We start from the raw sequence: 27066 nt of genomic DNA, 5'->3' as shown, positions 1-27066 counted from the left end.
GCTCCAAATTTAAGATTTATCTGACATATAGACTCCATTAAGCAAAAACGTAAATATATAACATAAGATCATTTAAATTTTTTGTATATATAATATGGCCGAGATGATCCCTGCTCAAAAAAAACTACAATTTTTCTTTGTATGTTTATCCTTTAATATACATGGTCACACTCTTATTTAACGCATGCGAAGCCGGAACAAGTAGCTAAATATATTGTAAAAACTTAATTCACACAGTGTGCGCCCGCTTAGCCCAGCGTAGTCAAACTATTAAAACAACAAACGAAACTCACTATTTTAAAATTCCATTATTTTTTCTTATCCAAGATTTCTGAATTTGAATTCAAAACTCTTGAACTCTTACACAATATGCAATTCACAAGTTTTTACTGCTGGTGAATAAACATCACGCTTGTTTTATTAAATAAAATCTATTATAAAACAACTTGGATTTATTCACGGCGTCTTTAACTTTTGCCATTTTAATTGCCGATGCCGAGATGGCCCAGTGATAGGAACGCGTAAATCTTAACCGATGATATGGAATAAGCTCCAAACCTTCTACTCAAAAAGAGAGAGGAGGCCTTTAACCCAGCAGTGGGATATTCACAGGCTGTTATGGATTACGGATTTTAATTGCAATCCATATTTTTTGGTTATAATCACATATAATTAAAACAATTATGTCATTCTGTTCTTTACTAATATTATAAATGTTTTATATTTGTATTTTACTGGTGGTAGGGCTTTGTGCAAGCTCGTCTGGGTAGGTACCACCCACTCATCAGATATTCTACCGCAAAACAGCAATACTTGATATTGTTGTGTTCCGGTTTGAAGGGTGAGTGAGCCAGTGTAATTACAGGCACAAGGGACATAAAATCTTAGTTCCCAAGGTTGGTGGCGCATTGGCTATAAGCGATGGTTGACATTTCTTACAATGCCAATGTCTAAGGGCGTTTGGTGACCACTTACCAATATAATATTAATATTCTATAAAAAAAAATGTGAAAGTGAGTTTGTTAGTTAGTTCATTTGTTACTCTTTTACGCCTGAACTAATCAACTAATAACCATTTAAATTTGCATACACTTGTCAGGGATATAAAAAAGGACATAGAGTACCTAAAAATACAATAACGTAAATACGGCGAGAACTAGTCAAAAATTATAACAAAAAAAAAACTATTAAAGTTACTTTCATTTTGTGTATAGAGGCATTATGGCTCTACATTATATTATTTACTTTATATAATAACTCGCCATTAAAAAATGTCTTGTCATATCACTTGTCTTACTTATTTATGAACAGTTGTATACCATGCTAGCGGAAACGGAACTGCGAAACTCGTCATATCGCATCCTGATCTAAGTCCGTTGTTAAACTTTGCCGAATATGATTTTTATATACATAAAACCGGTATGCAAATGGGCCATATGATGGTAATTGGTCAAACCACTAATTAAGATGTTATGTCCCTTTAGAAGGTTACACCGGCTCACGCACCCTTCGTAACGAAACACAACAAGTTAAGCGGTAAAATTTATAAAATAATAATAATAATACGTAAATACACAATTTATATTTTTTTGCCATTTTTGTTTCTACTATAGCGTCAACTATTAACTCTTCTATTACAGCATCAACAGAGATTGAAGTTTATTGTTTCACATTCAGCGCTGCAATTATATTTGTTTATTACAGATGATGTCTGAAGGCCGGTCCCGAGTCCAACAGAATGATCTTCTTTTACATGAGGCTGTAATCAAGAATGAACCAGAAGCAGTCAGGGAGGCTCTACAAAGACCGACAGATGTCAATTGCAGGAACAATGTAATACTATTATATGTACCCACATTATATATTTGACATCACAGGAAAACATCACAAAACCTCCTTTTACACAGCGAATTTCAAAATATTATTATAATATCTAATTCTTCTTTATTGTTATACAAAAGTATGAGGGTGATCATGATGATGAACAAAGTATGAAAGCTTCGCTTAAATAAAGATATTCTTATTCATCTTTCGACCGATTTCGGCCATGTCGGGCTTTCTAAAGGGATACTAGCCACTTGCGCAGCACATTATTATAGTGCAAAAGTGTGTGCGCAAATATTAGCAGTATAGTGTATTATTGGTTTCTATTCATATTTTTAATTATTTATTTAACTAAACACTATTAACCTGTTAACTGTCACTGTGACACGTAGCCTTGTGAACTAATCTAGGATATTTGGTTGAGACCATAGACAATTGACACTTGTTAAAGATTAACATATACTTAACGTAGTGTACAACATTTGTGCATTGTCTATTCTCTTACTCTTCTAATCCGATGGAGCGGCAAATCCGATACGATCCGATCTTACAGTGTCGTGAGTTCAGGAGCGCAGGATAAATGGTCTTATATGCTGGATAAAACAACGAGACATCTACTTATTACCACACATTCTATTTATTGTATTCATTGAAAAACCAAAACATTAAAATGGAAAAGTTAAAATATAGACTTAATGCATTTTCATTTTAGAAACATTATAATAAAACAATACTAGAACATGATGTTATTTTATCATTTGTTTTGTACATTATACAAATGTTAATGAAAGTTTGAAAAAAAAATAGTCGTTATTAAGAGTGCAAATCAAGTAATTTTATATAATATATACACCTAAAAATATAACCAATTCCAACAATGTTCAATTTTAGATCTGAAGGCTGTACGCAAATGTTAAATTATGTATAACGTTTCTTTCTACCTTCACTTAACAAACCATTTCGAAATACATATATACAAAATATATACGTGAATCAAATTGAAACATTATTTCCAACTGAGCGGTTTGAAATATCGAGCGTTGTTGATATGATAATGGGCTACATCTATGTATTCTCGACTTCATCGAAAAGATCTTTTTCTTTTGAAACGATAGACATGACTGCATATTTGTTGACCCGTAACATTTTAGAGACGTTGAAAATATAAAAGAATTCATTCAAAAGTTAAAGTTCTTGTAGCTGATGTGTATTTTCTTTAAATTGTTCTTGTTAGAATTTTTATTTTTCATAGCAATTGAATAATGGATATTCTTAAATAAACGAAGCTTGTCCAGAATATTTTAATAATAATATTGTCTACAAATTTTAAATATGGAATAATATTTTTTCATTTATTAGTATATTCTTGGATCCACTTCATTCTCAGAACGCTAATTTAACTAATTATTTATATGATATACATACATATGTCCTCATATAGTATCTTAAATATTTAGCATGCAATAAAATTAATTACACACATCCAACCAAAGCGGCGTGATAGTACTCTATTATTTATATCGGTATAAAATTAAAATCCCGATTCATTAAACTTATTTATGTTGAATACGCGAGGTGCTTTCTTGCAAATGTATAAATACAAACAAAACGAACAAGATAATAGAGAATATATTACAAATATTATGTGCTTATTGAAAACAAAGTAGCAAACACGATCTCATATAATATTTATATACTTGAAAAATATACAGCATTATAAATTGATATATTTCTCTCGTAGTCTTTTAATTAGAAATATGAGAAAATTTTTACTATGATTTATAAATTATAGTTTTAAAATTAAACACGGAATACATCGTTTTTATATATTACTCATTTTGAAGCACTTAATTTTATGAAGTTAAACATTTTCTTTTTTATTTTCACTATTATTATTTCAAAATAACGTTGTTATGTTAATTCACTATTATCTTTATTATCCCTTTATTATAGTATGGCCGAGCGCCAATCCACTGGGCAGCGAGCAGAGGCAACACAGAAATAATCAATTTACTTATAGAAGCAAAATGCGATATTGAAGCCGTAGACAAGGTAAAACTTACCATTAAGGCAATATTTATTGACTTTCAACGTATAGCTTCAAATATAAGACATAAGCACTTGAAATTTGGAAAAAAGATCTCCTTTTGTAATTTGAGAAGAATGAAGTAGGTATGCTCAGTCGACTTACAAAGGATTTTACAATTTTTTCATTTGGAAGCAGGCGTTGCAACCAAATTTCGAATTTATCTAATGAACTCGACCAAATTTTCATTGTTTTTAGCACGTGAACAACTGTTCAAGATCGAAATACATTATGCCAAATATCATTTTAATTTATCTTTTGATTAATAGATGGCCTTAGATGTATTTTACATCGCGCTATAACAATGTTTTTTTAAAGTACTAAATAAGTTTTTGTAAAGTTATAATGAGAGAGACTTGATTTGATTAGCAGTACATACTCAGATGGTTTTATTTTAAAGCCTCACAGTACCAATACTACCGGGTAACCCTAAACAAGGACACATACATATAAATTAATTAATAATTTAGTAGTTTACTTGTTTATTTATGATTATTAACAAAAATTACGCGGTGTAAGTTTAATATAATATATTAAGGGAGTATAAAATTATATTATTACAAAAACAGTTTGGAATGAGACCGCTGTTGATGGCAGCGTGGCACGGACACCTCAACGCTGTACAAACTCTCGTCAAAGCAGGTGCTTGTCTTGCAGTTACTAACAAGGTATGCTTACCTAGTACTTTGAATAAAATAAATTCTAAAGATTATTATTATTTTAATGGTAAAAATAAGCAACTAACAAACTTTGACCGTATTACACGGCGATTATCGTAATATCAATCATCATATTTTTGTGTTTCTTGAATTAATGTGATTAATAAAACCTATTATTAAAAATAAAATTAGTTTGCAATACATTTTGAAGACAACTTTTCGTTTTATTTTATGATGAGTATGATGAATCTTCCGCGCTACATTAATTATTACTGTTCCGTTTTATGTCACTTTTATGTTATTAAACTGACCTCTATGTTAATGTGTGTTTATAATATGAAAACTAATTTGGAGCCCGACATTTTAATAGCTTAGTTAATAGTGTGCTATTACTTATTATAAAAATACTTGCCATACCATATTTTTTAAATATATTATTGTATACATTATTTGGAGAATAATTATTTACTTATATTGATGGCGTGGTTAATGTCGTTTGATTTTATGTTCGGGGCCGGTTAGCATGGTTGGTAGATACTTGCCTTTCACGCTGAAGGTTGTGGGTTTGATTCCCACCTAGGACAGACATTTGTGTGCATGAACATGGCTGTTTGTGCTGAGTCTCGGTGTAATTATCTATATAAGTATGTATTTACAAAAGAAAAGTAGTATATGTAGTAGATAAGTGGTCTGGTTTACATAGTACAAGATCTGCTTAGTTTGGGATCAGATGGCCGTGTGTGAATATTGTTCCAGGATATAAATGTATATATATACAAACGGTACATAATTTTGACAAATAATAATTAACATATTATATAATTTCTATATTATCAACGAAAATATTAATATGTTGTTATATGTTTCTAAATAGAAAAACAATGACATCCTACAATGCGCGTGTGCTCGTGGGTCCAAGGAAGTAGCGGCTTACGGGATATCCCTCGGCGCTAAGATACAAGGGAGCGACACGGCGGGTGACGCACCTCTTGCGCTCGCAGCACGCGCTGGATATACTGCCGTTGTTGAACTATTGTTGGGGAATGGTGCCCACATAGACGCCGCTAATAAGGTAAATATATCCCATGTTATATATTTAAAGCAGTTTGTATAAGCCATTCGTAACTTAGTTTACTACGAATTTCTTAAGTCGGCTTTTACGATACTCATAGACTGCAAATTGCGGTGGCCCTATTTACTCAGCCGCAATCGTAAGCCGTAGTAGTAGGTACATGAAAATATATTCAAATTTTCTTTCTTGATTTAATAGTTATAAATACTTACTTAATATAATTCCTTTTTAACATTTTTTTCAATTGAATAAATCATTCCAAGAACCGTTCGTTTTTCAATTAAGAGTATAAACAATAGTTTTATAAAAGTAGGCGTGCCTCAGGCGAATAGAATTCTGAACGTCTTCATCGCCGCAAGTCAAAATCCAAATTACTTGACTATTACAAAAATGTTCTACTTTTTATCTAAATACTGTCAAGTTAAATGAAGAACAATCCATTATTTCCATATTTCCATTTCCATATAAGTTCCAGTTTTATATCTATTAAGTTATATATGTGTAATGTGATTACTACGATGAAGAAGCATATGTAACAAGGTACTAAGGCTATTGCCAGTATCACTTATCTATTAGTATCACTTGGGGGTATAGTAACAGCAGCAGAGTCGAGATCAAAGCTGCCTCTCCTATCACTAGTTACCACTATATTACGATTATAATAGGTAACTAGTTTTCGCCCGCCGCTTTCCCCCCTTTTTTTCGCTGGAAAAACGCGTTTACGCGTTTCCCCCACTTGAAGTGGGGGGGTATGTGGGACTCGCCGGCGCCGAGCATGCGCCGGAATACCCACTAAAAAACCAGCGGTACCCACACCGCCTTTTCGAGGGGCGTTACGGGATCGCTTGCACATACTACCGTGACGCCCCGACGGTTGGCCCGCCTCTGCAGACTTCCAAATCCTAGGGGGTTCAAAGGTAGGAGGGTACAAAGACCCCCTAACCCCGGCAACACTTACGGCGGGAGGAGAAGATGCGCATAGCGCCGACGCCTTCTCCCCGGTCTTATTCGGCGAAGCGAGTCAGCGGAGGCCCTCTCCTCACGCTCCCGCTCCGCTGCCTCCTTCTGCGACATGACTTTTTCGTAGAAGGAGACCGTCTTCAACCAGCACCTCTCGCTACCAAGCATGGCGTTTATCACACTCGGCAGCGAGAGGTCTTCACCGACTAAGGCCGCCAGAGACAGGCGCTGAGGCCCCCAAGCGGCACACTCCATCAGAGTGTGGCACGCTGTGTCCGAAGGCGCACCACACTCATGGCAGGAGGGTGTCACCTCCCGTCTCGCTATCCAGTGCAGTTACTTACCGAAACAACCGTGTCCGGTAAGTACCTGCATCAGCCTGAATGTGAGTGTGCCGTTCCACCCAGCGACTCAAGTGGCGGCGGACCGCCTCCACTGTCACTAGGCCTGCCGAGGAGGACCTCAGGTCCTCCTCCCACCTGCGAATCAAGGCTCGCTAGGCTAGGGCCCTGACTCGCTCAACCTCCGCCGTCCCTTTTTTTTTTAACGCCATGGAGCGTACCACGCCAGCGTATAAACGCCGATATGGTGTTTCCGGCCCTCCTATATTCGGCAGGAGGCGGCCCAGGGCGGCAGCAGCGCTTATAAGCTTCGGGCCGAGTTGTATAAAATGCTGCCTGAAGCTCCATCTTCCGTCCAGGATCAGGCCCAGATACTTCATCCGGGCTTGCACCTTAATCACCGTCCCTTGGACGGTGACAGACGCCCCTCGAGGGGGACCTCGACGTGGATCGTGGAATAGGAGGGCCTCTGTGTTTGTGACAGAGACCCACAAGCCCAGCCTCCCAATCCGGTCCATTGTGAGCGACACTCCGACCTCGGTCAGGCGGGCCGCATCCTGAAAGGTTCGCCTCGTCGCCGTGATGAGGGTTTCATCCGCGTAGCACAACACCCTCATCCCGGGAAAGATGGGGCCCTCAGGAGCCAATCGAATCCGACGTTCCACAGGATTGGGCCGAGTACCGACCCCTGTGGAACGCCGCAGCCTACCCAACGCCGGACAAGTCGCCCATCGCCCCCCCTCCAGAGGACCACTCGGTCCCGGAGGTATCCCCCAACAGCCTTCTGAGATAGAAAGACACCCCGTGGTATCGGAGTGACCCTTATAGTCTCGAAGGGTAGACTGTTGAAGGCGTTCGCTACGTCCAGCGATACCGCCAGGACTACATCCCCTCGTGCCACCGCCTCCGTGGCCCAGGTCTTTAGGGCGTCCAGGGCGTCAATGGTTGATCGACCCTCCCTGAACCCGTACTGAGCCTCTGAAAGACCCGGCCCCGCCTCGTTGAGGTGCTGAATAAGACGGGCAGCGAGGATCTTCTCGAAGAGCTTGCCCGTCCCATTCAGCAGCACAATTGGCCTATATACCGAAGGAGAATCGAGTGGACGCCCCTCCTTCAGCAACAGAACCAACTTTCCCTCCTTCCACAACTTCGGAAACTGCCCACTGGAAAGACATTCATCAAAACGTTCCCGAAGCCTCCCACCTAGATGTTCCAGGGCGTCACGCAGAACACGCCCTGGAACCCCGTCCGGACCCGGCGCTGTGGTTCTGGCCCTCAATCGATCGAGGGCCATCTCCATCTCTCGCTCCGTAACGTATGGTGGAGCCGCACTGTCATCTGTTACAGAGAGAGGAGATACTTGGTAGGACGTGTTCGCCTGGTTGGGGAAATAATTCACCAACCAGTCGCAGGAGGAGATCCGGCGGCAACGCTTCCGTCGCAGGGGTGCCGTGTGTGCGGAACTTTCCTCGTACACCACGATACGGGCGTCCCCACGGGTCCCTGTTCAGGCCCACCAGAAGCTCCTCCCTTGCTCTCTCCTTAGCTTGACTTATCACCTGCTGCAGTCGCCGCTTCCCCCCTATATTAGGTGGTGCTTGCACAGATATAAGATATAAAAAATTCAAGCTAGCTTTAGCCGAGAAAGCGTAGCAGACAGACTTGTTTCGGATATGTTATACTGCTTAAACTATCCGTTTACAAAGGTAAACTATAACTAACCATTACGTGGATGAGACTTTCTAAAAGAAATTTTGATTTAAATTATTGTTTCAATTATATTCAATTTAGTAAATAAAGATCTAAAGACGTTTAATGATAGCAAATTTATCTAGTTATCTTTGAGCATACTCAAAATGCTTTATTTTATTGAAATATAATAATTATATTTCACTATTTTTAAAACATTATCAAATGATATCAAAGGTATGAGGGGGTATCGGGCGCTACGTTCTAAAAAAGTAGATCGTTATTAGTTTCGCTACAATCTCAAAGGATCATCTAACCTCAACGGATTTTCAATACTTTTTTTAATATACAAATATTAAAAAAGGTATTGACAATACTAAAACTTTTCAGATTAATACCATAGAATTAAACTAGGCATTATAATAAGTTCTAAAGCAATAAAAACATTTTCAAAATCACATCACACTATAACGAATGTTTTTTTTTAGTTACCAGATACCGCTAGTTGTCATTTAAATTGTGCTATAGTTATTTCTGAGTACGATTAATTATTTTTAACATTTACAAACGTTTGTATCTTATAAAAGTTCAATAGTTTGATTATCGTCGAAGAGCTTTTTAAAGTTACTCTACGTAACTAAGCTTTTGTTTTTCAGAGTATATAATAATTTTGATACTTATTGATTTCATAATCAATAAGTAATATTTAAATACTTGACTTTCACATAAAATGACGCTTGTCGAATTAATTTTCTTAAATTCTCTTCATAATAAATAAAAATAACTTTTTTATATGTTTGTTTGTCTATGATAGCTAGCCTATTCATCCGATTGCAATGAAACTGTATTTCAGTTTTGTTACTTGTTGTTTTTTCGAAAATCAAAACGTAATGAGATGCGGAATATCAATCGAGCGCTATGGCTGAAGCAACGGTTAACGATTATCTAAATATTTATGTTTACGATGTTAAGAAGCGAAAGGTAAGAAATAAGTAAATACCTTTGGGCAAATTACTAACAAGATCTCGAATACATACAACAAAATAAACTCTCATTATATTTATATATGGTCCAAATAAAGCATTACCTATTCTTTTTTTACACGTGGAAAATTATTTTAAGACTTGTTTTACTGAAAATGATTGTAATAATAAAATAATATTACAAATATGTGATCTATTTATTTATTTAATTTTATAGAAAACAGGAGAAAGACTAAGTACAGTTACTTGTTTATTATTAATATATTAAAGTAATAATTTTTCGGCCTCTTCATATTCCACTTTTAAAAGCACGTCAGTTAATCTTCTCTACCCTACCCGTCTGGGTAGGGTCGCCCACTTATCAGATATTCTACCACTAATACTACACAGTAATACTTATTATTGTATTACGGTTTGAAGGATGAGTAAGGCACAAGGGTCATATTATCGTAGTTCCCTGGTGGCGCATTGGACTTGTAGGGAATGGTTATTATTTCTTACATCACCAATAACTATTTGTCGATACAAACCATACCATATTTTATCTAACATTCAAAAAATAGAGGTTAAATAAAAAACAGATAAATATTTATTGAATCGATTAAAATTGAACATTGATTAGAATAAATTCTAACTTCAAAACTAACAAACTCCACAACTTTCTGGCCCGTCCACCTAAATTGATAATAAAAAAAAAACATACAAAAATTGTTTAACTAATAACCATTTCCAGCTTTATTTTCTAAGCACATTATACTAAATGTAATTCTTGTGAACAAAATAAATTATTATCAAAATGGAATCAGTTTCAATTGTTAAATTAAAAACGACATCATCAATTTCATTTTAAAAACTGAAAGAGAGGGATAAATAAAATTTACAAAAACAATATGCTATTTATGCTATTTTACCTAGAAAACAAAAACTATTTCTACCAGGTAACCATAAGTCGGGCTACAGTCGGATTTAAACGAACGTAACTTGCTATAACAGTTTTCCAATAAACATGGCGGCTGGCCTTCTTCCATTGCATATTGTATCTGTCGTGTACAGAACAGTTAACGTTAAAATATAATGTGACCTACCTATTCATGGTTTTTTGAATTGACATTCACTCGAAAATTAATTTTAGTTAAAATAATAGTGACTATTAAATAAGCAAAGTTTTAATTAAACCATTTTCAAATATTATTTCTTTAAAGATTTCGTTTAACTTATTACTTAATATTTATATTTAAAAAGGGTTTAAAAAGTAAACATGATAATAACTTAAAAGGGTGTTTATGAACAAAAATATACAGGTGGGACGGACTGCCCTTCATGTCGCTTGCGAAGGTGGTCACTGCAGCACTGCTACTCTCCTAGTAACAAAAGGTGCATCGCGGGAAGCCCGTGACAATTCAGGACGTACTCCACTTCACCAAGCGGCCGTACATCGGCATACGGAACTAGTAAGAGTTCTTCTTGAGACGGGGTGCAACGTAAATGCCACAGATAATGTAAGTTTATAATAGCCTGGTATAAAATATTGCCATCTATCTTTTCTAATTAACTAGTTAAATAAACTGCGTGAGCGTAACGATCATTTGGTCTAACAAAGTCTCTTTAAACACAAACTCTCTTTAAACACAAGCTTAATCGAAGGATAAATAGGAATTAGTAATTCCTTAAAAAACTACCATTGCTACTAATCTTAAAAAAAAAGGATTTGTTTTATTAAAACTCTTTATTCTTAGTTAAGACCCAACATTTCAAATAGGTTAATATGATAGGCAGGTTATGTCATTAAAATATGTGTTCGACATTTATATATAACATCTTTTTTTTTCTTAGAATGGAGTAACCGCATTACAAATGGCATGTGCCCAAGGTTGTCGCGGTATCGTAGAGCATCTGCTCGCCTTTGGGGCCGACGTGCATCTTCAAAATAACGTAAGTTATTAAAAACATATATGATAATTTGCTTATTGCTGTTTGTGATTTCGTTTGTTAATATTTTCACCTTTTCAGGGTTTCATCAACAAAATCATAAACTAAATCTCAGATCCTATTTAATTTTTATAACTAAATATTAAATCGGCTTGCTCATGGTGTCATAACAAATATAACGATTATCCTCCATTATACCCCCTTTTTGAGTTGAGTCCGTCTGTTAGAGTTCGCTCCCATATTTAGATTATTTAAAGACATATTTTATATAAGGGTTGATTGTAAATAATCCTAACTCCCTTGGCAAGATCATGTTAACAGAGAAGTCGTCCTCTGTTAATATAATCTTAAATACATATAGATTGTCTGAAATGTATCTAAATAGAGAATAAATTGCATATATATCTTCATCACTCATTAAAAATATTTTAATGGTTCATTTTAAATCGTAAAATTGTTAATACTTATGCACGCGTCAATTCCGAGATTATCAGTGACTTTTCAACAGCATATACTTTTCATAAGTACAAGTATTATTACGCTGTTTATAGCTACACTAAAAAATAGGTCTTATTATAATTTAACAATAGCTAAAGTAACTCAATGTAACTAACTACAGGCACAATGGACATCATATTTAAAAGAGTATTGACGATGAAAGGAACTTTAAAATTATATATAAAGCCAATAACTATGGGCGATGGCGAACAATTACCAACAACAGTAGATCCATTCTTTTGCCTAGTACAAAAAAAAAATAGACATCAACGTTGCCTTCGAAAGATACCGTAACAAATGAGATAGGATACGAGCATCGAACAATTGCGAAGATATACTGACACTATATAAATTACCTTCATTATCAATTAAATAGATAAGACTCTCGCCTACACAGTACACAGTGTTGTTATTTTGGCTTAAATTAAATGTTCTTATGTATAAAAAAATCTCTTAATAAAAAAAATACATTCTTGAACACCTACTACCACTAGTTAAATTTAAGTAAGGAGGTATTTTAGTCTAAGTTTTTGCAACGTCGCAAAAAAAAGTAATTTAGGTCCGCTTGTTTTTATATATTTATTTCTTTTCTCATTGAAAATAGACAATTATGATGACATTAAAATTCGACCTTTCATGTTTGTGTGGTAGGTGGGCTCGTCAGCACTACACGCGGCGTGCGCGGCGGATGCCACAGATATAGTGGAGCTACTCTTAGCGCACGGAGCGGACCCAGCTCTGACCGATCAAGTGAGATGCATTTAAGATACTCTAACAACTGGTGGTAGGGGCTTTGTGCAAGCTCGTCTGGGTAGGTACCATCCACTCATCAGATATTCTACCGCAAAACAGCAATACTTGATATTGTTGTGTTCCGGTTTGAAGGGTGAGTGAGCCAGTGTAATTACAGGCACAAGGGACATAAAATCTTAGTTCCCAAGGTTGGTGGCGCATTGGCTGTAAGCGATGGTTGACATTTCTTACAATGCCAATGTCTAAGGGCGTTTGGTAACCACTTACCATCAGGTGGCCCATATGCTCGTCCACCTTCCTATTCTATAAAAAAAAAAAAAAATATAACATCTTAGTTTCCAAGGTTGGTGGCGCATTTGCGATGTAAGCGAAAGTTAACACTTCTTACAATGCCTATGTCTATGGGTGTCGGTGACCACTGACCATCAGGTGACCCATATGCTCGTCCGTCTACCTATTCTATATAAAAAAAAACGCTTTTAATGTAATTTATGTCTAAACCATGATGTTTTACTAACAATATTCAAAAATGGAACACAAACATAATACCTTTTTTTGTTTCTTGTTAACGTGTAACTAATTCCTTTTTATTTTATTTTTCGTTCTTAAGATTTGTTAATGATATTGTATGGAAATACATTAAATAGCAGGTAAATATTTATATAAAAAACTATTTCTAAAACAAAATAATGGGAAACAAGGAAAACAAAACAAGGGGACACCCGGGTTTGAACCGGGGACCATTCGATCTGCAGTCGAATGCTCTACCACTGAGCTATATCCCCTTTAACGAAAATGGCTAAATTGACTTTGTGTTACTCAGATGCCGCCGCGTGACTCATGCATGTCAAGATAAGCCTCCATAAAAGCTACCCACGAACACAAAATAAAACAAAAACTACATAATATGTACATTTAGCATACTACTTCGTTTCGACGCATGGAATAAAAGTAAAATTTGTTGGAATAATCATTTTGCCATTTATATATATATTTTTATCTCATTATTCATTAATTCATAAATGTTAGAAATGATTTTATAAATAACTGGCAATATCTAATCACCCGTTATACAATTGTAAAAATAATATAGTACCACAATTTATAATATAATATTACATTATTTTAGTGTACACATTGTTGAAGAACCAAAAAAATAAATAAATTTTAGTTGTAATTCTATAAAGATGGGGAAGTCTCCCTTGGTCTACCTTGGGTGGGATTCCGACCACTAACAACAAAATTTAGTTTTGCAAATGGCGGTCACTATTGTACGTTGTGTTTGAAATGTGATTAATTATAATAGATAAATTATAGGCTAAGCTTACACCTCTTAAATTATTATTAGTCTTTCACAATCACTCAACCCCTAACTTTAAAATTCTAAATGTTATGAAGCTCCCTTTGCTAATTTTCATCACAGAACACTTATTCTCACATATATTACGTTCTGCTACCGCCGCCGCACGTTCAAGTTTCTTCAAGATGGCGCGAAAAACATTGTCGTCGTTAATTGGTCAAACGACATCCCGATACATCCCCAGTAAAAAGGGACAAATATATATATATTTTGTTATAAGTTGGAAAGAGTTAATGTGTTTTCTTTGTAATTAGTGTTGCAAGTATTATAAATTAAACAGTATGTGACGAAAAAAAATTTAAAATTAATTCAAAAATTATCAGAATATTTTAAATGTTTCATTTGTTACATAACGAGGTAACTTCTTTCAAGTTTCTATACCTACTAGCTTAAGTTTAATTAGTAATCTTGCACTGACAATGTGCAGAAAATTTTTCATATCCAAAGCCAGCAAGCCATTGCTTTGTTGAAAAGGTATTAACTTAAAAAAGAATCACAAAATAAGATCCCATATTATTAATTATCTATTTTGAAGTCGTATTATAAATTTCGTAAGTTATTTTATAAAAAAATATTCAGAAAGCTCCGAAACGGCAATTCGAAATTCAATCTAAACTTTTTAATTTTATTGCCTTTTTGTTGGTCATATTCATATATGTATGTTATTAGTGTACGTCATCATCAAATAATAATTCATATTTTATAGTTTAAAACTGAAATTTACGATATGTTTGATTAATTATTGTGACAATTAACGATTTTTTTGTGAGTTTTAACACTAAATATATAAGATAATAACATTAAAAATTTCGATTAAATTATTATTTTGATCAGATATTGTTATTTTAAACATTGAATTGGAATATTATGAACAAACTATTGGATTGGAAATTATACGCCAGTAGATTGTGACATGTACCAAATGCCATTCATAATCCAAAAAAGTAAAGATCAGTAAAGAGACATATATAAGAGAGTACATCTCAGCAAAGAGAACATAAAGTACTTACTCGTACTTGATATATTGAAAAAATTGTTTTGTAATATTTTATTAGTATTTTCTTAATTACTGTTTTATTACCTTCGTTACTTGTTATAACATACTTAACGTATTTTAGCGTGTATGCTGTCTTGAGATACTGAGGCGTATATTATTCAGAGACGGATTCTGGTATGAGGCTTGCCAATACTCAAATTTCGAAAAAATAATATATTTTTATTATAACACGTCACAATTATTTGAGTACCCTGTACCGACTGATTAATCCATTATAATCTAATTAGATATTGTTATGTTTTCGTCATCATGCCAAATATGAAGTACAACTAAAAAGGCGATGTGCTGACGGCACAGTACAATAGATAACTCTATTGCGCCGAGTTTTATCATACTGGTACATATTTCGGTGGCGGAACTATATAAGGATTGGTTAATATTTCTTCCAGCGCCAATGTCTATAGGCGATGGTGACCATTTGCAATCATGTAGCCCATCTTTCCTTCCGTTCCTTATTTTATATTTAAAAAATGGATACAATTACACAATGTACAAATAACCATAAAACATACCTACATATATTTTTTTTAATATTTAAAAAAAAAACTATGTGTGTTATTGTCTTATATATATTTGTCTTTAGTCTTTGTATATACACCCATATACAATTAAGGTATTAATTGTCACTGATTTAACTGACATAGACCTTATTAACACGCAGCCTTGAGGCGGACTGTCAATACTTTTACCGCAACTGTTACTGTTTTTGCAACATTACATCGCGCCGGAACTCAAATTACCATCCTCACCACCTCGATGTCTGGAAAACCACAGCAGCGAGATTTTTTAGGCACTTCCTGCCTCGCACAATCACTCTGTGGTTGCTTTCGCTGGCGACTTTTCCAAACCGATATGACATAGAAACCTTCAAGAAAAGAGCGTACACATTCCTTGAAGGCTGGCAATACACCTGCAAGTTTCGTGTGTTGCAGGTGTTCATGGGCGGCGGTAGTCACTTTCCATCAAGTGAGCCAGCTCGTTTGCCCCATTTTAATTTAAAAAAAATCCTAACACTATGTACGCAAAATTTATTAAATGATTGTTGTTGTGTAACATTAAATTTCGTGTTTCACGCTTCAAATTCAACCTTAATTCCACATACCTCAATTCGACCTTAAAATATTACTATACTCTTAAAAAGGTTTTACTCCAATATATATTTTCAATTTTGCACGCTTAAAAGGTTTTTGTTTTACATTAACGATGATTGCTATAACAATGTCACGGTGGAGATATATAATCTCATTTTTGTTCCGTCTTGCCTTGCAAATTAATTTTTACATTTAAGAAATTCGCGTCCTTAATACAATCACGTTGATAAATTGATGAGTTCATTTTAAACAAAATTCAATTTTCATTGTAGGAAAAAGCCACCACTGTAAAAAAAATATACAACATATTAATTATGTTAATTTTTGCTTTTCAGATCGTCTTGTTGATCTTGTGACCAGTTTATAAGACTACAGATTTCAAAATCCTGGTCCTAAATAAATATAATTGGTTTTTCCGTTATCATTCGCAGTAGCCTGTTAGAAATTACACTCGGAAACTCCCTACCTACTGTCTCTGATGTTTCTCAAATCGCCGTAACCAGTTCAGTCAAGAGTTTATACGTTGCATTATAGTATATTTTAGAGCACTTCAATAAATAATAGATCAACCAAGTGACGACCTTTTTATTTAAGAGGTAACTTAAAGATCAACATCGTTGTTAAAACAATCACAATTTTTTTAGTTGGGCGATTTTATGACCAATAATTGTTAAATTACGATATCATTTTTAGGTATTTAGGTAGGATATTAAATAGTTTAATGTAACGCGACGTTTGGTTTAGTCGATGTGTATTCTAATTTAATCCTTCAACGTGACATTTTAATAAAAGTTATAAGTGAAACAAGTATAATTTGATGTGATTATTTTAACCGTTTACTGACCTCAGCGAGAGAATAAACCAGTATCGTCGGTTTTGCTAGAGGACAATGCCGTGGGATTAATTAGTCTTTTTTATCTTCTAAAACAAAAATGCATTAGCGAAATTAATTCAAAGAATAAACTTAATATTCTTATTTAAAGTACTTCGTCACTATAATATTAAAACTTAAATCCTACACATATTTACATGCTTTCTATCGACTGTATCACGGCGAGTGCTCTGAGGGATTATTCTCTCTAATTCCTGCTTCCCCCTTCCTTCTTAAGTCCACGCGAGCTGGTTCTCGATGTCACCGCCTAACTGTGACATCAATTCCATCGCGAACAAAGAAATTTGGCAACTCCTTTCTTTGTCGCACTTCCAAAAAATGTCCTTACCAGCTCACGTGTTCCCCTCCTCTTACAACCCGGGTTCCTTCAAACGAGGCGTGGAGAGGCATCTTGCGGGCCGGCAAGGCGAAGGCGGCTAGTGCAGAACGTTTTTCCCGTCTGTACTGGCCGTCGTCGCGTTTGGACTCTACTACCACTTACCATCAGGTGGAGTAGTCATTTGCCCTCCCGGCGAATATAAAAATATATATATATATATATATATATATATATATATATATATATATATATATATATATATATATATCTATATATTTATTGCATCTTAAATCTATAAATCTTTCTCATATAAAGTTGTTATGCATTTATGCTCTAAGGTAATCCATTTACCTTTTCAATATTATACAGAACACATAAATAATCCATACTTCAACAAAAGAAGCGAAAGGTTAAAAAAACAGAATATAACATGAAATAATAATCCCGAAATTCCGTGTCTCGTCGCTCACTCGGTGTTGAATTATTGAAGACTCCCGCGCTACTCGCCTGGTAACTCGACATCTGTTGCATAATACAAATGATTAATTAGTAATCTATCTTGTGCGCGTTTTTGACTGCGATAAAATGGTTTTAAATTACTAATTATACCAATAAAAAACGAGTTAGTACGATTATTCGAACTCGTTAGTACGAGTATGTAAACAAATTATTCGTGAGGGTTCGCACCGTAAGGTCTAATGGTGCGTGACATTACCGACGGACGCGGACCAGCCTGCACCAGCACACCGCGCGAATAAAATCGTCTGTGAATTGATATTTTGTAGAACAACTCAAAGAACTCATTTTTTAAGTTGCCTTAATGTAAAAAATAACATGTGTGTGGTTTGTTTTTAAAGTATTTTTATTATAGCAAACATTTTCTCATGTTTATTGAGGATGGAAGAATGTTTTCAAATATGTTATAAAGTCGTGTCAGATACTAAAACGTTAAACTACGAGTTTGTATAAAGTGAAGACGGTTATAAAATTTCGTGTGGACGGACAGTTTCTTTATAAATTTCCATTATTGGCGACGTAAAGGTCACAAACACCCTTGAACCTTTACAATTGCGTCGTGAGATAGCAGCACTGAGCGCTTTCTATCGACTGTATCACGGCGAGTGCTCTGAGGAATTATTCTCTCTAATTCCTGCTTCCCCCTTCCTTCTTAAGTCCACGCGAGCTGGTTCTCGATGTCACCGGATGGAATTCCTTAGCAGCTCACGTGTTCCCCTCCTCTTACAACCCGGGTTCCTTCAAACGAGGCGTGAAGAGGCATCTTGCGGGCCGGCAAGGCGAAGGCGGCTAGTGCAGAACGTTTTTCCCGTCTGTACTGGCCGTCGTCGCGCTTGGACTCTACTACCACTTACCATCAGGTGGAGTAGAGTCATTTGCCCTCCCGGCGAATATAAAAAAAAAATAGCCAAGCATCATTAACCAAACTTGCAATAAGTTTAACCTACTCTTATAGTCAAAAGAGTAGGTTCAACTTACAGTACAGTAAACACTTTATAAACTGACTTATGTGGATAAACAGTTCCCAATAAGATACCTATTTTTTAATATATATATAATAGGTTATAACCGCAAACTGATATAACCATACATTCCCCGTGGGGCTTAAACGTTCGTACTCCACAATTATATATATAACATGGTGTTACATTATAGCCTTTGTTAGTAACTGCACTATCTACTGCAAAAATATTTTTTTCAAATCCGGCTAGTACATCCAGAGATTAGTGCGTTCAAACAAGAGTTTATAGTAATATAATGTAAATTAGTTAGAAGTATGTATTACCTATATATACTTATAACTAATTATATTACTGTAACCTCCTAGGCATCAGTCGAACTTACGGTAATGTTACCTTTTACTTGGTTGTGTAAAGTCTATCTAACGTGCTATATGAATGTAACAACAATTTTTCTGAAACACTACGAATCTCCTGTGAAATAAAGGTGTAAAGTATTATTTTATATTATTCTTATTTGCCAGTGGTCTCAATCACCCTTGAGCGTGGCAGGCGGCGCAGGGGAGTCCCCTCCGGAGGGATTTAGACGAGCGGCCCGAGGCTCCTTCTCGGCCATACTGGATTTGTTGACGGCCACCACCAACCTCGATCATCATCAAGTAAGAATATTTAACATGGAAAAAAGTCAAATGTTTCTTTTAATTAGTCGTTTGTAGGTCTGTTAAAACATTATAAATAATACGTATTAGGATTTATACCTATCCTTAAGATAAAATTTATATTTTACAGTAGTAAGCACATAATATGATCTACAAAGGGTCATAGATATCCATGTTTTGCAACTTTCTCTTTAATATATAGAAAAGTGGACTTTTTCTAACACTTTTTTTTTCAATACAATATGGTATATTCACAGATTAACGCGTTCAGCAAATCAATAGACTCGTCTGCCTGATAATAGATACTAGTATAGATTTACATTAAAAATCAAAGTCGACCCTAATAAACTCCGATCTTACCTTACGTTTGGAATTAACGGTCATTTAACAATGTATTAAATACCGTATCCTAAAGAGCACATTTCATTCGGTGTGACATGCAATTAAATGCGAAAACCCCTTCTGCCATTATTTACATTTTCGGATTGTAAATAAGCTAATTAATTGGTTCAATTACGGGTGTTGAACAAAGTATGGGTATTGACGTAAAATACTATTGTTATTTCGAAATACTTATATCAATTTATTGTAATATTTAAAAATAAGACGTAGTTTACATTTTATAGTTAGAGATTTTATATTGCATATACCTTATCGTTAAAATTGTTGGACATTTGCTGTAGTGAAATAATTCTGTCCGTTTAGTAAGTATAACTACGATTTTAATAAAAACTTAGGTATGCCTTTCGTGTTATTAACATCTCCAACATTTATAATTTATTTATTTATTTTGGGAAACATCATATAATACATAAACATTTGATAACAAAATAAGACTCACGTAAGCCAATAAAGTTTCCACTTTTACATTGAAACATGGAGTGAACCTAACAAGAACAAGTTATTAAAGTATATAAAGTAAAGTATTAACAAGTGATTTAATAAATTCATTTTACTTGGAACTGACTCGCCTACCGTTTCCCAGAGCTTAGACAGAGATGATGTTCAAGGATTGCTTATTTAAAACTGTAAAGATTATTTTTTATTGAAAGTAGTCTTGCTTTGTTTAATTATTAAATAATTAGTGGCGATGGATTTTTCTCGAAAAATCTCTGTTTATTTAATAATACATAAGAAATATAATACTAAATATTAATAAATTTAATATTTATACAATACAGTATCACATATGAATATGTCTCCAGCTTTTTGAAACGTAAGTTAATATAGCACGAATTATAAAACACACGCCGTGGGGCGTATGGTTCCGGTAGAGTAAAGTGTTGGTTTGACTCATCTCGTACCGAGTTTGGAATGAATATATATATATATATATATATATATATATTTTAAATTAACGTAAAATGTTAATATAACTTTCCAAGGGACAAAATAAAACAGTTCAAAAATAGAATGATTGATAAGGGAAACAAATCTAACTTTTGTAGGAGTTGAACGGTTTTAAGATTGTGTTTGATATTAATATGTAAGAATGCGTGAATAGTTTAAAAAAGTGAAATTTGCTTTTAAATGTAGTTAAATGTAGCAATTGATTGTGACAGTATTATGATTATACAAGAAATTAGGGTTCTACCACATGACCTTATAACGAGATATACATAAAAAATATTAGGCTTATTACAATAAATATCGAGTTAAGTGGTTTATCCGTTCGGGTTTATTGAAGCATAGTATATGTTATGATCAGTATGATATATAATGTAACGATATAAATCAGTCCAATTTTCTATTATTTTGTTACATATTTAATAACTTTTTGGAATCTCACCTGAGAGGCGAAAAAATATTTTATACCCTCTAAATTTCACTTAAAAACAGAAACGTAACTTATTGAATCGTTACGCAACCACTTAACTTGAATAATAGGTATAATTAGTTGGTGGGCTGAATCTATGTCTATATCTGGTTCAATTATATTATCCAATTTCCTTCACAAGCTCGAATGAAGGACAAACAGCAAGTAACAAGTTAATTGTATTTGTAAACGAGATTGACCAAATCTGTCTCGTTTACCGAATCGATGCAAATTGGTTTGCGTTGTACATTGTATAGTACTGACAACACTGCTTCGAAAATCCGCACGGAATTCATATTTTAGGAAAAGTTTTCATACTAAATGAATGTTTGTACGCTTTTTTTTTAACTCTTAATAAGCCAGCACGATTGCCTAGAAGATACCTGTTTACTCTGGATTTAAAGACACCAACGTTGTACCTATCAGGAACATACTCAGGCAAAGCATTCCCCAGTTTCGCAGTGCGAATGATGAATGTAGATTCAAGGCGCTTCGTACGTAATGGATGTCTGGATGAATCAGTAATAAGCATCTCGTGTTTATGTATAAACTAAGGATATACTTATAACGCTAAGTTTCCGACTCCGCAAAATCAATATCAATAATAAAATTAAGCAGATATTTTTAACTTTGCTAATTAATTAAAATCTTCTATCAAATAATCATTATTAATAAAACATATTAAGCAATACTGGATTACATAGATGATATAAAGCGTGTACTGTCACTACTTGTTTTTTTTTTTTGTCAAATCAAATTATTTTTATTCATATATACTTTTACAAGAACCTACTTATGAATCGTCAAGCACTACCGCCATTTCGGAAACCGGATTCTACCGAGATGAACCAGCAAGAAACTTAGTAGTTACCATTTTCTTTAAATACGAATACACTTAATACCTACACGAGATCTAGCAATCATTCAATCCATGCATTTTTCTCAGATATAGGTACATTCAGAAACAGAGTAGGTACTTAATAGACTTTACTAATAAGATTATTTTTACCTATACGTTTAATTCACATACATAGATAGCTACATGTCATTTATTGGTAGAAAAAAAATTCTTAAATAAAGTATATATATATATATATTAATTTGATACCTATAAAACAGCAAACTAATTACTAAAATTATAATATAAAGTAAATTTCAGTCATTTACACAAAGTATATAAAGCTCACACAGACTATTCTAAAACGCAACAACAAATATGTTTAGTTGCGTTTTATGAATGAGTCAGGTACGTAGGTATTTAAAAGTCCTGATTATTTATGTATTTAGATATATAACATATATGTTAATGATTTATTGTAGTTATTGTTACTTTGTCTTAGCAAATACATTTTTATATTTATTAAGATTTATCCCTTAACTTTTCATTTTTATCCTTGCCATAGTCACTATGGTATGGCTCACATTTTGCACACCTATCGATGTTCTAGCTTCGTGTTCATGCCACGTCAATTTCCCTTAATCAGTATCAATTTCCCGTTCCTGTGAAAGCTTGGCGTTATTGCATTTGTTACTTCATTAATCGATCGGCGACTCAACCCTTCGGGGAATTAATTCAATGAATAATATCGTAAGCTAGTTAGTGATGCTACTGGATTGCTTTTGACCTGTTTTAACCTTGTAAAGTTACTGGTTAACAAATTCAATAAAATACACATCAATTTATTATCAAATAATAAACGTACCTATAAATAGTTCGTATGTTCGTGCAGAAATGAATATAAATATTTTGGTAAATATTGACTATTTCGAATTTGTAATAAAAAGATTAACACGTATTTTATCTAACACATAAACGAATAATTTAATAATCTCACTTCGCCTACTTTATAGCAATAAAGATTACGCTTAGACGTAGCTACGCTTAATACAACAACGTGGAGATTACAATTACTTAATTAAAATAAAAGCACTAACAGCTGTTATTACGGTTTATGCATATGTTATATCAATGCATAGCAAATGGCAAAAAGCGGATCGCTGCAAGCGCCGCACGTTGTCTTGCAACCGAACAGCGCGTGACAAACAACTTGGTCGAACTTTCTTTCTAAAATAGATTTTCATTCCATGCTAGTAAATACCGCAAGGAAACCTCAATGTGTCGGAATAAATTCTAACGTAATCTATAGACAGAACTTTTGAGTTAGATTTAATATCAGAAATGCAAAACAAATAGCTAATTTCATCTTTAAGAGTCACCGGAGGAATATCTTTTCAGGAGCACTCAGACGGTTCAACGTCCCCTCGTAACGAGGATAAGTCCGGCGGCCATTCTCCTGCTGCTAATGAAGGTAACTTAACTTTATGTAGGTACTTACTAATTACACAATTTTAATTTAGTGTGTAACTGTATGAATAATTTTTAATCAGGAATATTCACTAATATCACAAAGGATAGCTTGTTAAAGGAATTCAGAATCTATTCATTAAAATTATTTCGTCTTTTAAAATCATACGCAGGTAACCTATACAGTAACAGTGTTTACTACTAGGCTTACACATCTTCAAAGGAGCTTCAACCACGCTGCAATGAGAGTTTAGTAGGTTTGGTAACCTATATAGATAATTTTATTACTCATGCTGTTTTCCAATTACTATTTATGGCTATTGGGTATGTATTGTTTGTTTGTATAGCGGTCTCTTAAAATCAGCGTTGGGACTCGAGGGCTTTGTGTAGGTACAAGTTTTTATGTTGCCGATATGCCACAAGCCATAGCACCCTTTTTTACAAACAGCAAAAAAAAGTAGGTGTAGGCTTACTATGTGGTAGGGCTTTGTGCAAGCCCGTCTGGGTAGGTACCATCCATTAGATATTCTACCGCCAAACAGCAATACTTAGTACTGTTGCGTTCCGGTTTGAAGGATGAATGACCCAGTGTACGTAGACTGTACTGACTGTAATGACACAGGCACAAGGGACATAGCATTTTCGTTTCCAAGGTCGGTGGCGCATTGGCGATATAAGGAATGGTTAACACTTCATACATCGCCAATGTCTATTGGCGGTAGTGACTATTTAACATCAGGTGACCTTGCATATCACTGTGTACAAAACACAAATAAAGGAATTATATTCTGTTGTAAAATCTTAAAAATATATATATATTTACGGCATATAGGAGAGGGCAAAAGTGAGAGGTGATGGTCAGCGACCACTCTTCTTGATAGACTTGCGCAGCGAGGCTTCGCAGCAGACACACGCCTTGCTCTACCACCTACAGGTAATAATATCTATTTACACGATGAGTGCATACTCGTCATTATTGTCGTAATAAAATGTTTGCACAATGTCAAAACCGATGTTTTTTGCGTTTGTAGTAGTGCATCGACAGCAGATAAATAAACAAATACCTACTTAATTTTAACTAAAAGGAGAGGACAAATTTTTATATTGTTAATACGTTCTGATATTGTACCTAGGCCTCGTTTCTACGCTTTCCTCTTCAACAGCATATAGAGACAAACATTTCTACATTCCTCTAGTTATGGCATACTTTTTTTTCAGCTGATGTCATTATAGCATATTAATTGTGTCATTTTTCGTCTGTCGACGTCAGTCTTCATCTTTCTACTTTCTCCCATATATTATATTATAAGCTTATTATGAAATAACAATAAAAAGTAATGTAAGGTCTAATGATACCTACTTTATTAGATTTAAGTCACTGTTTTATTACATTACTACAAATGCAAAAACGTCTCCAAGCTTTGTCTATAACTCTAAATATATTAACATCAACCTTAATGACAAAGTTAAAAAAAACGCCGATTTAGAATGTAGCTTCGACTTAAGTTGTAATGACATTGGTTGTGCCCATTTTCCCGTTCTATTTTTCGCACGAAACGAATGCCAACGTACATTGCATCTATATGTAGCTCTCTCTTGGGCTACAGTGATTTGCATAAAATCGTAAAGAAACGTGAGTCATAGATAGATAGAGCTAGTATTTGTCACCATTGGCAAAAACACCCAATTTGTCGTAATAAGTATAACGTCTACTGTGCCGTCTAAAACAACCACTATTAAGTTGGCTTAAAAGTGGCTTTAAAATACTAGTCGTTTCATGAAAATATTGGAAAGATTTTTTGCGACCCAAGGTATTTTACGTATTTCTAAAAAATATATTTTTAGACAAATTGCGGGATGCTATTATGGGTGGGGAACCAAGGGACGCCGAAACACATTTCTTTCTACCTTGATAAAGGGCTGATAACGACCCAAAATTATAGAAAATTTTCACTTGCATGGAGCACCCATTATCTAAAGAGAATTTTGCATTACTTTAAAATGTTATCAACATACCATACCAAAAAACAGGCTGTGCAAGATACCGCGAGCTATGCTACCGCGCATCGCAAGCGCATGCGCCACCAGATCGCGCGCCGCAGCCGTGCGTCTGCATCAACTGCTCGCGACGGCGCTCTATAGATACCTGACCAGCAGACGATGCAAATGCTAAACGACCCATACCCACCGCTGCCATCGTGAGAAGAACTTACAAATTTTAATCACAAGCTTCAAATAATAATAGGTACATGTTCTTAATGTTGCTTTTTTGATTATTTAAAGCATAACGTGTTTAACTAAAATTGACTACACTTTTACAACTAACAATACTATCAATATCTTTTCTTAGGAAGACTATCTATCCAGAGTAAAAAAATTATTATTTTGATATTTATTAATAACACTGAGTCTTTATGTACCAATGTATATATGTCTTTAGTCTTATTTATGTACCAATTCATTATGTATACGTTTTTATTATGATCAGATGTATTGATGTATGTATTTATCAAAGATATTAAAATAAAACCATAGACAACATTGTAATTTCTACTGATTTGACATATTTTTAACACGATTAAATGAAAATTAAGTTATTTATTATTTTAAGAATAGTAGTACGCTTTAAGGAAATACAGAATAATATTAATGTTCAACATATTGTTTCATAAAATCTGTGTTTAGTAATTAACAAAATGAATGTGATCATTTGCTATTTATAATTATTTAAATAATTTCAGATTACTTAATATAACACATATTAAACACTTTTGTTGGTTTCCCATTTTCATCATTCGTTCAACATAACTGATTACGAAATGTAAATTACTAAAATTTCACATGAAACTAATACCGCATTTTCACATTCGCGCGATATAAGAGACCAGTAGCGAGACGAATCGCGAACATGCATGTGTAATGTGGGCGATCGTCATTCGCGGGAGCGGTCTTTTGGACACGAGTCAAAGAAAATTGAGTTGAGAGACGAACTAATGCGAATGAGTAAACGGACACTCGTGTCAGCATAAAGTCCTTGAATATTTCGCCGAACAATTAGTAATTAGTGGGGCGAATCACAAGAACGCGCGTGTAAATGGTGTATAATACTTTCATGCCATCACGTCCTCTACATTTGAACGTATTTTATATGCTGGTCACACTGGTAAAATTACATGAGATTTTGTTTGAATAACTGTTTTTTTTTTTTTGCAAAAGTATTATTAAATAAATTCAAATACTATTCCCTTGACTGTCATGTTTACGAATTATTTAAACAACGCAAGACATTTATTATTTA

The 27066-nt window shown here is 34.4% G+C and overlaps 1 protein-coding gene and 1 non-coding gene across 2 annotated transcripts; one reads left to right on the top strand and one right to left on the bottom strand.

Annotated features, from left to right (window-relative positions):
* Positions 1-1704: 1704 nt before the first annotated feature.
* On the top strand, positions 1705-26015 carry LOC126773393 (ankyrin repeat domain-containing protein 29-like). Its single transcript, XM_050494330.1, has 11 exons — positions 1705-1833; positions 3778-3876; positions 4480-4578; positions 5444-5641; positions 10916-11113; positions 11448-11546; positions 12693-12791; positions 19513-19647; positions 23703-23772; positions 24601-24702; positions 25800-26015. Exons 1-10 carry the CDS (start codon positions 1705-1707, stop codon positions 24621-24623), a joined length of 1149 nt encoding a protein of 382 aa, XP_050350287.1. The 3' UTR covers positions 24624-24702; positions 25800-26015.
* Positions 13508-13579, bottom strand: Trnac-gca (transfer RNA cysteine (anticodon GCA)). The gene has a single exon. It is a non-coding gene; the product is annotated as a tRNA-Cys (tRNA).
* Positions 26016-27066: the final 1051 nt, after the last annotated feature.

The sequence above is a fragment of the Nymphalis io genome, chromosome 14, assembly GCF_905147045.1.
Source record: "Nymphalis io chromosome 14, ilAglIoxx1.1, whole genome shotgun sequence".
Lineage (NCBI taxonomy): Eukaryota > Metazoa > Arthropoda > Insecta > Lepidoptera > Nymphalidae > Nymphalis > Nymphalis io.
Note: the sequence above shows the minus strand (reverse complement) of the source record. Positions and strands in the feature narration are given on the sequence as shown.

Coding starts and splice junctions, on each gene's coding strand:
- LOC126773393 (XM_050494330.1), top strand. CDS start 1,705: ATGATGTCTGAAGGCCGGTCCCGAGTCCAACAGAATGATCTTCTTTTA. Junction 3,877..4,479: donor ATATTGAAGCCGTAGACAAG/GTAAAACTTACC, acceptor TTACAAAAACAG/TTTGGAATGAGACCGCTGTT. Junction 4,579..5,443: donor GTCTTGCAGTTACTAACAAG/GTATGCTTACCT, acceptor GTTTCTAAATAG/AAAAACAATGACATCCTACA.